This window comes from Balaenoptera borealis, assembly GCF_965194805.1.
Source record: "Balaenoptera borealis genome assembly, chromosome: 11".
Taxonomy (NCBI): domain Eukaryota; kingdom Metazoa; phylum Chordata; class Mammalia; order Artiodactyla; family Balaenopteridae; genus Balaenoptera; species Balaenoptera borealis.
This window is the reverse complement of record NC_138868.1, coordinates 94,512,728-94,525,657: the sequence shown is the minus strand read 5'-3', so window position 1 is coordinate 94,525,657 and position 12,930 is coordinate 94,512,728. Positions and strand designations below refer to the sequence as shown.

The window sequence follows — 12,930 nt, the reverse complement described above, 5'->3', positions numbered from 1 at the left end:
ACCCAAGTACCCATCAACAGATGACTGGATTAAGAAGAGGTGGTATATGTATATACAATGGAATATTACTCAGCCATAAAAAAAGAATGAAATATTGCCATTTGCAGCAACATGGATGGACCTAGAGAATATTATACTTAGTGAAGTCAGAAAAAGACAAATTTATATGATCTCACTTGTATGTGGAATCTAAAAAATAATACAAATGAATCTATACACAGAACAGAAACAGACTCACAGACATAGAAAACAAACTTATGGTTACCAAAAGGGAAAAAGAGGCAGGGGGAGGTATAAATTAGGAGTATGGGATTAACAGATACAGACTACTGTACATCAAACAGATAAGCAACAAAGACTTACTGTATACCACAGGAAACAATATTTGATACATTGTAATAACCTATAATGGAAAATAATCGGAACTATGTAGGTAGATAGATAGATATAACCTAATCACTTTGCTGTATACCTGAAACTAGCACAATATTGTAAATCAACTATACTTCAATTAAAAAAATAAATACATAGTATTTTTAAATTATTTGAGGGAAAATTAACAAATTTATAATATTAGGCTCTACTACTTTTTAAAATGTTAAAGCTTTTCATTCAAGGTCTTTTAAAAATATTCTTCAAAAGAGTTTTCAAAATGCCTCCAACAAGGTCAGAGATTATCTTCTGTGGTATTTTCTGGTGATTATCACTGGTATAGATAAATGCTATTTTTACAAGTTTATTTTATATCCAGCTCCTTGCTGACTCTGTTAATGCTAACAATTTGCTAACTCTGGTGGGGGATTTCTGGTGGACAATAAAAACATCTGCAAAAAATAAAATTAAAAAATTAAAGAAAAATGAAAAATAAGACAGTTTGCTTCTTCCCTTACAATTCTCATACACTTGTTTGTTTGTTTGTTTTCTTTTCTTTTGTTTTATTGTTCAGGACTTCTAAAGTGGATAACATTTTTGTCTTATTCCTGACCTTGAAAGGAACTTGGGTTCTGTTAATCTTTATTTTTAACTATATCTCATTTTCTTGTTTCTTGTCCCTTTTGATTTACTCTATTGCTTTGTACCAACCACGTGGGTCTTACTGATTTTATTGCTGGGGTACAGTGGACCTATTTTTTTGTTTAAGCTTTATGTGTGTTCTAAAGTACAAAAGGGTTGACAACCACCAGTCTATAACGATTGTTCTCACAATTACCTGACTTGGTTGTATGTGAGGCTTTTGAAAAACATAAACTCTCGGGCAAGGCATTTAGTGATTATGATTCAGCTGATCTGGGCTGCAGCTTGAGAATCCATATTTTTAGAAAAGTTTGCAGGCACCTCTGACTATCAATAAGATTTGGAAATTACTGAATTTGAGAACCTATAAAAACATGATCTAGTGCTAAAAGGATAAAAAGGAACCTCTAAGGTTCTAACAATTTTTCAGTAAGAAGTTAACAGATGTTTAGGTGGTTTGGGGGAAAATGTGGAGGTGGCCAGCCATCCTGGAAGAGGAAATTGTATTAATAAAGAGTGAGAGCTGAAGGAAAGGAAGGTCAGCTCCAGAAAATAATAACAGTTACTCATTAAAATGTATCAATAGAATGCAAAAAAGGAGTGGCAGGAACCAGAGAGTTAAAAAAGAGGCCATAGCATAAAGCCATATTAAAATTAGACTTTACCCTCAGGGTAATGAGAAGCCATTGAAGGGGTTTAAGCAGGGAGGGACGTGAAGAGAGTTCTGCTTGAGAAGGACTGATTTAGCAACAATGGAGAAAATTAATTGGAGAGAAAGCGGGACTGAAGCTTTGACCCTTGGGATGACTTCTACAATTCAGGAAATAAACAATGGTGACTTGAACTATAATACAGTTGGGGAAGAAAAGACTATTAGACGAGGGTAAAAGATATACATAAGTAGAACTAACAGAAGGTAACAATGACTGGTGATAAGATGTATAGGAAAAGGAAGAGTAAATGCACTGGAATCAATTTATTACTCATAAGTATTCTCTGAGCTCTATATTTTGGATTTAATATATTTATCTACAATTGTTCAGGCATTCTCAAAAACACTGAGGTTAAAGATAAGTGTGTAATATACATTTTATTCAAAATTGTCAGAGTTTAAATAAAATTGATGATAATATGTAAATAAATATTCAAACACAGAATAAGTAAAAATTATTTGGACAGGTTCATTTCATAGTATGTCACATTCCTTGCCCTTTCAGTTTTGGTTCACTCTAACTTACCCATTTCCCTCCGCCACTGGAACAGCTCCACAAAGTCCCCATACCCTAAAACATCACCGAGCCTGTTAAAGTCACCAACAGAGACTGAGCTGAGAATAAAGGGGATCATGGAGAAATTAGACCAGCTGATCCCACCCAGACCCTTCACCCACGTGAGCTCCACCACCAGCACCACACACAGCAAAGCCACCCTCCTCCGCCCTCAAGACACATACTGCAGGGGGGATCAGCTAGACGTCCTGCTGGAGGTGGGGGACCACTTGGGACGCAGGAAGGAATATGGCGGGGATTCCCTGAGGGCCAGGATGTCCTCCCCCGCCCTGAAGGCAGGCGCTTCGGGAAAGGTGACAGACTTCAACAATGGCACCTACCTTGTCAGCTTCACCCTGTCCTGGGAGGGCCAGGTGTCTCTGTCTCTCCTGCTCATCCACCCCAGTGAAGGGGTGTCGGCTCTCTGGAGGGCAAGGAACCAAGGCTATGACAGGGTGATCTCCACAGGCCAGTTTGCCAGGGGCACCTCCCATGTCAATACTGATTGCGCCCTGGTTTTAAATTCAAGTGCTGAACTGTGTACCTGGATACTCGTGACCAAGAATTCTACTTTCTGACCTCAACACATACTCTGTGAGGCCCTGACTGACATGACCACCAGGAATGGAGAAATTTCTTATCTTACTGTCAAGGAAGAAGCCTTTTTTCACAGCTAAGTATACTTTTAGATACACTGAGAGGTGCCCACAGGCAGAGCTACATTGCCTACCTCAATTAATAATGAGCATGACCCTCTCAGAGGCCTCTTTAAGGTCTGATCAGGTATGCGGCATCTTCCTGAGCCCCCTGTTCATGACTCCCACCACGAAGGTTGGCATTCTCACTCAGATGTTCAATAAAAGAGGGCTGCCCAAGGTGAACTATATTATATATGCCTGTCCTTCTCCATGATGACCGGTATTCTCAGATTCAGTCATATCTTTTACTGTAGACCTAGGTTTTACAAAATATGTTCAATGGAGAAGTATTCTGCTGTGTTAGTTAATAGATGTTACACCAGAAAAGGATTCCTTGATAAGTGTATGATAACATCCATGCTTCTTCATCCCCCATATCATATTCTGTAGATTCTACCTCTTAAGTATCTTCTGCATTTATCCATTTCTCTCCATGCCTAGTGCTCTTACCTGAGTTCAGATCATCATCATCTCATCCAGCTTACTTGTCCCAGATTCCTTTCTGCCTCTCTAATCCATTGCCCACACTGCAGCCTGAGGCATCTTTCCAAAAATCCAACTCCTTCCTACTGGTCATCTCCAACTGATCTCAAGATCAGGTATTCTCAGATATTCTCAGATATCAGGTTGGAGGAGTCCTTCATACTCCCTGAGTTGTGATCTAGTGATTCTCGGAAGCCTCCAGTTGAACACGCCTCCATAAACTGGGGTGTAAGCATGTTTCTCATATCAATCATGGCAGTGTCAATGCCAAGATTTTCTCCCATTCCTCACAAACATGCTCACTTACTGGTCTGCCAGCTCCACCATAAGCTGCAAAACACTTGATGAGTCACTTTGGGAATTTACAAAGGATAACTTATATGCCACCACAAATCCCAGAACCTGTGGGCCAATCCCTGAGACAACCTATCAGTTCCAGAGTCTTTGGCTACTTTGCTAACTTTCTGTAAGTCTCAGGGGCTCAGTCCATTTCCTCTTCCCTTTCCATTCTTTTTTTTTTCCCCCTAGGGATCCATTTTTTTTCCTGGGAATTCATTTTCCCTAAGCTTGGCCATAGAGTGGAATGCTAGGTTCTCAGCAACCCCTTTCTTAGCAGTTTTCTAAGTCAAGCTTACAGTCTTTTCCCCTTAAGCTTCCAAAAGATACGCTAAGAGGAAGTAAAGTATGGATAGCAAACATGGAAAAGTAGCATGCATTTCAGATCTTATGTAGTTATCCAAGTGTTGGCTCCTGATCAATAGTCTTTGATTCCCTTCTGAAACAAGTAAAAGCACAGTTGGGTTTCTGTTCTTTCCCTTTGATCTCTGATGGTACCACTCACCAAATTTCCTCCTACCCACTAAGTGTCCTTATGCCTAAGTCCCAGTAAGGATGAAAATGTGGCGATCCCTTCCTTTCTCTGGATTGAACCTGAAGAGACATCCATAGCAGCGAATCAGGTACCACTTATATCTGTTGCACTACCTGGCACCTGGGTCCCCATTCCCCCGTGTCCCCTTTCTGCCTGCTACCGCTTACCTACACATGTACACAGGATTAGAACAAAGAGTGAATCAAAGGGAGGGTAAGAGCTTTGAAGTAGGAGAGTCAGATAGTCAGTCTTTCATCAGTTGGAGGAAAGAAACGCAGTGCATATTTATTCATGCATCAGACTAAACATGACTTTCTGCCAGCCACTTTGTGAGGTATTAGGGACACAGCAGTGGACCAGGCAAATGCATTACCTTCCTTCATAAAGCTTACAACGCTCAGAAAGCAAGTTTCTAGGAAAAATGGAAGGTAAACATAGCAGAAAACATATATAAAGAGGGAAGCAGGAACCCTGTGAGAAGAGGTCTTCATGCCAGGCTAAGAAGCCTGAACTCCTTAGGTAAGTGACGGGGATTTTAAATAAACAACTTTAAAATAAAGGATTTTAAGCAGTAATGCAGTTGCATTTGCAATTAGAAAGGATGCTCTGGCAGTTGTGTTGAAGAATTTAGATGGGATAAAATTGAGACGGCCTGGCTAGAGGCTGACAGTAATCTAAGAAAAATATTGTATGAACTTGAATAAGTGATGTGTAAATAGAGAGAGAGGAGGACTTTCAGATTAGATAAATACTTTGAAACTAAAATTCCAGGACACACTGATTGCATGTGACAGAAAAGCAGAGCTGCCCTGGACTTCAAGGTGCTCCCAGAAAGGTAAATAGTTTTCCTAATGCATATACAATGGATATACAATAAAAAATCCTAATTCATATACAATGCCCAATAGATACAATATTTACAACAACCATAATAGCTTGCAGTTGTAGCAAATTTTAAATTATCCTTCACTCACAAGCTTCTATTACTTGTATTGTGTCAACAGACAGCAGGGTAATTTGTTGTCTTATTTTTTTGAAGGTCCAGTGTAGGAGTTGAAATGATGAAACATCTTAACCACGTTGATGTCTCCTGATATAACAGTAAGTTTGCTTTGTCCTGTGGTAGGTGGTGCTTGTCATGGATCTTCTAAGAGACATTCTGACACAGAGGAAACTTTATCAGAATCAACCCTAGCAATCACGATTTTCCGGGAACACCATTCCTAGCAGGGGTCTGTGGTGTCAATTACCTTGGATTTTAAAGAGAGAAATCAATTCAAGGAAATTATTTCAAACTCTTTTTTATAACAGATTTCATCTCAATTTATCCCAAAGGGGAAAGTATTCATATCCTACATCCATATTTAAACCCAGGAATGCATCTCCTAGAGTCAGTGATTCTGTCTGGGGGACATTCTGTACAAATCTCTGATGGATACCCACAGCTTCAGAGTAGGAACATTTTGGTTTGGTTAGCCGAATTCTCTGTGGGCATACCTTCCTAACCTTTAGTGGATGCACTTAGCAGTTTTATATGGAGTTTTCCATTTCATTAAATGTGTTTTAGTGTTAAACACAAAGCCGTATTACTTATGAAAGAACAATGTTTATACTTAGCTTTAAAATAACTTTCTTTAAAGCCTAAGAGTTTACCAATAACAATCATTTTGAGATGTACCTCAACTGATTTATTGCCTAATATTTATTCATTTATTCAGCAAATGTTTATTGAGATTCTAACAGATATGAGGCATTATGGGCAAATGGAGAAAAATAAATGTTCAGCAAGGCTGCAATCTGAAAGACATTTAACCTACCAATTCTATGAAGGAAGTAAAAAGGCAGAAGGGCTTATGATAAGGTGGTATTTGACTTAGCCCCAAAGGATATCTGTAGACAGGGAATGAAGTGAAAGAGAAAACTCATAAAGATCATGAGTTAGGTTGCCAGGTTTAGCAAATAATAATACAAAGTATCAGTTCAATTTCAGTAATTCCTAATTTCTTATGCATATGACATGAGATAAAGGGAAAATATTGCACGAGAAATACTGACACCAAAAAATTATTGCTTGTTAAAAATAATTCAAATTCAATTTAGTATTCTGTATTTTTTTAATCTGATAACTCTACTCAGGAGCAAAATTATCATGAACTTTGTTCAACAGCCCAAAGGAGTGAGAGCATTTGGTGGAACGTAGTGAAGCATGAGGCTAAAAAAAGGAAGAAACTAAATCATGGAAGGCTCTCAAGTACAAAGCTGAGGATTTTAGTGTTTATTCAGTAAGTTTTTGAAAGCTACAAAAAAACAATTAAGGAAGAGAGTGATGCAATCTGCTTTGTGCTTTAAAGAGCTAATTCACAATTTAACGAAATGTGCATGACCTTCCGAAAGACAAGTTAAATAGCTACTAAGTGATATAAAATAAAATTTATATAAATAGATTAAAAAATACTGTTTGTTTCTGGGTGGGATGACTTGATACTGAAAAAAATGTCAATCATCTCTGCATTATTTTCTTACTGTTGCTGTAACAAAGTATCTTGAACAACAAAAATGTATCATCTTGCAGTTCTGTAGTTCAGTAGTTCAACATCAGTCTCACTGGGCTAAAATTAAGGTGTAGCAGGGCCGCATTCCTTTCTGGAGGCTCTAGGGCAGAATCAGTTTCCTTGTCATTTCAGGCTTCTGGAGGCTGCCCACATTCCTCGCAGCCCCCTTCCTCCTTTTTTCAAAGCTACAATGGTGGGCCAAGTCCTCCCACCACATCTTTCTGACCCATTTTTCTGCCTCCCTCTTCCACTTTTGAGAACTAAGGCGATTCAGATTGGTCCCACCCAGATAATCCAGGATAATCTCCCAACTCAAAACCCATACCCTTAATCATATCTGGAAAGTCCCACTTGCCATGGAAGGTAACATATTCACAGGTCTCAGGGATTATAAAGTAGATATTTTTGGAGGGCCATTAGTCTGCCTGCCACACTCTCTAAACTAATCCATAAATACAATGGAATCTTAAAACTATTACTAACATACTCTTAAAAATATTCAAGCCTATTCTAAAATTATCGAGTAAAATAAACATGTAAGACTGATCATAAGAGAATTTGCTATATATTTGAAATAGTCCTGCAGAGCGCTTAGTTTGACACTTGGCAAAAATGAATACCCTGACAAATTAATATTATACAAGATATGGTTTATAATAATAAACTCAAAGGCTAACTTTCTCACCAAAGTATGCCAGTGCATTATTAGGATAGGTATAGCAATGTTAAGTTTCCAGGGTTATGATATTCAGCCATCCAGGATGTGATGCTGTCAAACATCATAGAAGGTCAAATATGTCACATGGAAATTCCAACACGGGAATTTCATAGGATTATGAAAACTCTCTTTAGCAGGCCAAAATCACCAGGACTTCACAACTCCTCCAGGTCATCATGGAATAGCTAATCCAGAATTCTTCCAGTTCTGCAATCAGCACCATTTTGCCATTTGTCCAAAGGTTACACACACAGAACAACCACGTTGATGACTATTATGTGGACATTGACAACCAGAGACCACAAGGCCTACATGGGGCTAAGCACGGAGAGTGAAGCAGGTGGTCTCCCAATATCCATTCCCCTCTCCCGCTTTAGTAATTGAACACCATAATTTTAGCTGGGTCCATTGTCACGAACTAAAGGCCACAGCCTTCTTTCAGCTAGTTAAGGCCATGACTAGATTTTTGCCAGGATCATGAGTGGAAGTGATAAGGGAAACTTCTAGGTCATGCCTTTAAAAGTAAAACAACTAGCCCTCCCCTTCCTACTGGCTGAACTGTAGATATAATGGTAAGAGATGAAAAAGCCATGTTAGACCGTGGGATTGAAGTCATAGGTTAAGAATAGCACCTTAATTGTGGTGATGGCCTCATGGGTTTATGCATCTGTTCAAACTCATCAAACTGTACACATTAAGTATATGTGTTCTTTTGTACACCAATTAAATCTCAGTAAAGCTGTAAAAGGAATAATAAAATTAAGAGTATCACACCAGCCCCCCTGAAAAAAGAACAGCAGAACAAGCAGACAGAAGAAATTGGAATCCCTGACACCACGCAACATCATATTAGCCCTGGCTTGCTCACTCTATGACTGTTATGTGAGGGATAAATACGTTTGTATTTTTAATTCATTATTATTTTCTTCCTATCTAATACAGAATATGATATTAGTACAGAAGTCCTGATGCAAACAAACCAAAATACGATGCATTGGTCTAGTGGCAGGAGAGTGACACAGCAAGTGACGAGGAAGCATGACAGGTGAGGAATCTGATGATCTCTGTTACCCCACAGCAAAACTCTTGGTGCACTGCTACCTGAGATACATTGGAAGACAGACCATGTGCCAAGAGAGCTTGTAATTCTAATGGAACTCGCTGGAAAAATCTCAGAATATTGGTTTGTGTTGGCTGTTGCATGTCACTTTTAGCAAAATCCTATTTAAAAATATGAATTCAAGTTAGATATTTTAAAGCTTTTTTGAAGTTTTTAAAATGTGGATATGTTATTTTTAAGCTATTTTTAAATTTTTTAAAAATATACCTATGAAAAAAATGTTCATAGAAAAAATAAGATTATTGCTTCATTAATTGAACAAGGGTAAGTGATTTTATACAAGGACACCAACTGTCAGACCAGTGAGATTCAGGTTAGAGACCAAGGCCTAAGTCAGCACAGCGTCAGCAAAGATGGCAAAGGAATGATAGAACTTCAAGATTCAGTTAATACAATTAAGATAAATGGATGTTTAAAAGGAAAACTCATTTACATCCTGGGAGACTCTACCCTGCGGTAGTGGATGCACTACCTACTCAAAGTTGTAAAAAGTATGTAACTATTTTATATTCTTTTAGAAATTCAGGCTGGTTTAAAAATACTTTTAATAAGGTCTCTATTTTCTCATTTTGGCTGTTTTATTTTCAACTTCACTTAGCTTTCTAGATTTGAGCCTTTTAATTTAGAATATATCGTATTCCCTCTTTCAGAAGAAATATTCCTGTTTATAAATTCCAATGAAAACTTTACATTTTGATTGACACTTCACACATATGAACATGTACTCTACCCTAGAGAGTAGGGAAGATCCAGTCAGAAATAATCTTGATGGGTGAGCATTTTAAATGATAGGATATTCTTTTTAAAAATATTAATCATGGGCTTCCCTGGTGGCGCAGTGGTTGAGAATCTGCCTGCCAATGCAGGGGACACGGGTTCGAGCCCTGGTCTGGGAAGATCCCACATGCCGCGGAGCAACTGGGCCCGTGAGCCACAACTGCTGAGCCTGCGCGTCTGGAGCCTGTGCTCCGCAACAAGAGAGGCCGCGATAGTGAGAGGTCCGTTCACCGCGATGAAGAGTGGCCCCCGCTCGCCGCAACTGGAGAAAGCCCTCGCACAGAAACGAAGACCCAACGCAGCCAAAAATAAATACATAAATTTTAAAAAATATATATTAATCATGTCCTTCTAGTTAAAAGGTTTATTTATTTTTTTTATCAGCACTAAAATTTTTTATCTTCATGGAACTAGAATTTTTAAGAAACAATCCCCTCTGGATACAGAAAGACACATTCAGAGTCAGTGGGAAAAACATAGCTACCCTTTTATCACTTTCCTATTCTGTGATAGATGAGGATTATATCCCTCAGGAAACTGACCAGATGTCAGCCATCATCATCAAAGAAACACAGCCATCACTACACTTGGCTAGCACTTCAGACCCTTCCACGTTGACATTTTCATTCTCAGGGCCATCAGTGTCGGAAAGGCTATTGAATGACTACTCCTAAGAAGCCCGGCCACTAAAATGATCCTTAAAACAGAAAACATCAGGGAGATACACATAGACACAGAGAGGTTTGGAGACATCCATGGTTAACATTCAATACCTTACCAGGAAGGACATTTTCAAAAATTTCCATGTAGGTGTCATTGATACCTAGGATATCACCATTGCATATGGCACCAATAGTATCCACACACCTGATCATATGATTGGAAATCAGATTAACATGTACTTAACTACATTTGTTAAAACAATATACAAAATCCCTAGGGACCAGTCGGCAAATAATCCTATTTGTACTGTCAGAGAAGTTTTACTTATTTTAGGGACAAAGAAAATCAAATTTAAAAGATTCCATCTGGGCAGGGAGGACACTTAAGAAGAAAGACAACCAATATAGGCTGCAAAGCCAAAAAAATAGACACGAAGAACGATTATGCCATGCCCAGAACTTGTCTACATGTGAAAGTTTTTATTCTTTAAGTAAATTTGGGTCATGATATCTATTACTTGTGGCTGAAAGCATCCTATTTGATACTTTAGTAGGGTAAAAGAGAATAAAAGTGATCATAATGATGGTCTAAAACAGGGGTCATCTAACTTTTTCTGTAAAGGGCTAGACAGTAAGTGTTTTAGGCTTTGCAGGCCATTACCTCTGTCACAATTGCTCAACTCTGCCATTGTAGCGTGAAAGCAGGAATATAGCCAAGACAACATGTAAACGAATGAGTATGGCTGTCTTCCAATAAAACGTCATTTATGGATATTGAATTTTGAATTTCATATAGTTTTATTCTTCTTTTGATTTTTGCCCAACTTTTTAAAAGTGCAAAAACCATTTTTAGATGATGGGTCCCCCCCAGGAAAGTGGTAAAACATATTTGACCTCTAGGCCATAGTTTCCCAGCACCTAGTTTAAAACAAAAATCTTGGTAGACTTGAACACAAATTCTTTGGAGGTTGAGGGGAAAACTAGTAACAAACTAGGAAGAGAAGAAAGCTCCCAGAACTTAAAATTTATCTACCAGAAAACTACAAAAAACATCACTTAGTGAATGAAACATAACAAACGTTTCTTACTAACGTCAGGAAGAAAACATGAATGCCTGCCACTATTTCTATTCAACAGTGTCCTGGCTGTATGTGTCAGAAAGAACGGAAGTAACTGTTCTGGTTATTTGATCACTCACTTTAAGAAACATTCTCTTCAAAAAAAGAGCTAAATATAAAAATTTAGAAGGTGACCTAATACAAGCTCAACATACAAAAATTAATAATTTCCCTCATAGTAGCAACAGATGATTAGACAATATAATTAAAATCCCATGGTATCTTATGTTGTATTATATTTAATTTTAGAAATTTGGGACTTTTGACCTATTGTAAATGCATGTTTTAAAATCGTCACTATTGTAAAACATAACAATATATTTAGGAGTGTACACAAAACTTAAAAGTACAACTCAGTGAACTATCAAAAACACTGAGTAACCCAAAAGATAGGAATAAATACAACAATGTGTGAGATACACACACACACACACACACACCCCACTCTCCAGCCAAAATTGAAGGACTAAACAGACCTATAGATGCAACACAATTCCAATCAAAATCTGAACAGGTTGTGTGTGTGTGTGTGTGTGTGTGTGTGTGTGTGCATCTATGTGCACATGCATAATTTGACAATACGATTCTAAAATTTCTAAGGAAGTTCAAAGGGCCAAAAATATCAAGATACTTCTAAAAAAAGAAGGTTACAGAACTTACTTTTCCAGATATCAATACTTATTTTAAAGCTATTTATAGAATTATGACAGTGTGGTACTGGTGCAAAGAGAAACAAGACAAATGAAACAGAATACAGAGAACTGAACTCTTGGCTCCTGACAAATAGACCATTGCAGAGCAGTGAGGGAAGCAGTGAGTGACCCTTTTCAATAAATAGTTCTGGGAAAACAGGGTACCCATATGGGAAAAATAAAATTGGACCCCTACAGTCCTTGGGAGATCGTAGACATAAATGCAAAAAGCAAAGCAATAAAGCTTCTCGAAGAATACATCTCACACTCTCTATAGTAAAGAGCCATGTTTTTGGACTTCCCTGGTGGCGCAGTGGTTAAGAATCCGCCTGCGAATGCAGGGGACACAGGTTTGAGCCCTGGTCCGGGAAGATCCCACATGCCGCGGAGCAACTAAGCCCATGAGCCACAACAGCCTGCACGCTGGAGCCCATGAGCCACAACTACTGAAGCCCGCACGCCTAGAGCCTGTGCTCTGCAACAAGAGAAGCCACCACAATGAGAAGCCCGCGCACCGCAATGAAGAGTAGCCCCCACTCGACGCAAATAGAGAAAGCCCGTGCACAGCAACAAAGACCCAATGCAGCCACAAATAAATTAATTAATTAAAAAAAATTTTTTAAAAAGAAGATATTGAAGCAACTGTAGGAAGAACGAGGTTCTGCTCCGAGAATCATTCATTAAATGAACACTTGTTTACTCAACAACTCTTATATGGCGGCCTCGGGGTGTGGACACAATGTTAAGCAAGAGAGAATACCGGTCAGCTTCAAACTATTGCAATACTGTGTGATACCTGCTACGAAAGGATGCTAGGGGAAACAGAGTCACGCCCCAGCATTGGGTCCAGAGAATGCTTCCGGAGGAAGTAATATCTGAAATAATACCAGGAAAATGAGTAGAATTCAGGGACGCAAAAGAAGGGGTACAAAGGGAGCAACCTAGAGGGAAAGCGTT

General features: G+C 38.5%; 2 protein-coding genes and 1 pseudogene across 3 annotated transcripts in view; all 3 read left to right on the top strand.

Moving 5' to 3' along the window:
• Positions 1-12,930, top strand: part of LOC309604812 (NXPE family member 4-like) — a 371,441-nt gene that overhangs the window by 39,082 nt on the left and 319,429 nt on the right.
• Positions 2,285-7,299, top strand: LOC309604807 (NXPE family member 1-like). Its single transcript, XM_082339786.1, is given in 3 exon segments — positions 2,285-2,822; positions 2,825-2,858; positions 2,860-7,299. Coding segments are annotated over 3 exon segments (597 nt in total). The 5' UTR covers positions 2,285-2,359; the 3' UTR covers positions 2,960-7,299.
• LOC309606650 (NXPE family member 1 pseudogene) lies at positions 3,030-12,416 on the top strand (annotated as a pseudogene). Its single transcript has 2 exons — positions 3,030-3,065; positions 9,857-12,416. The product of its transcript is annotated as an NXPE family member 1 pseudogene (transcript).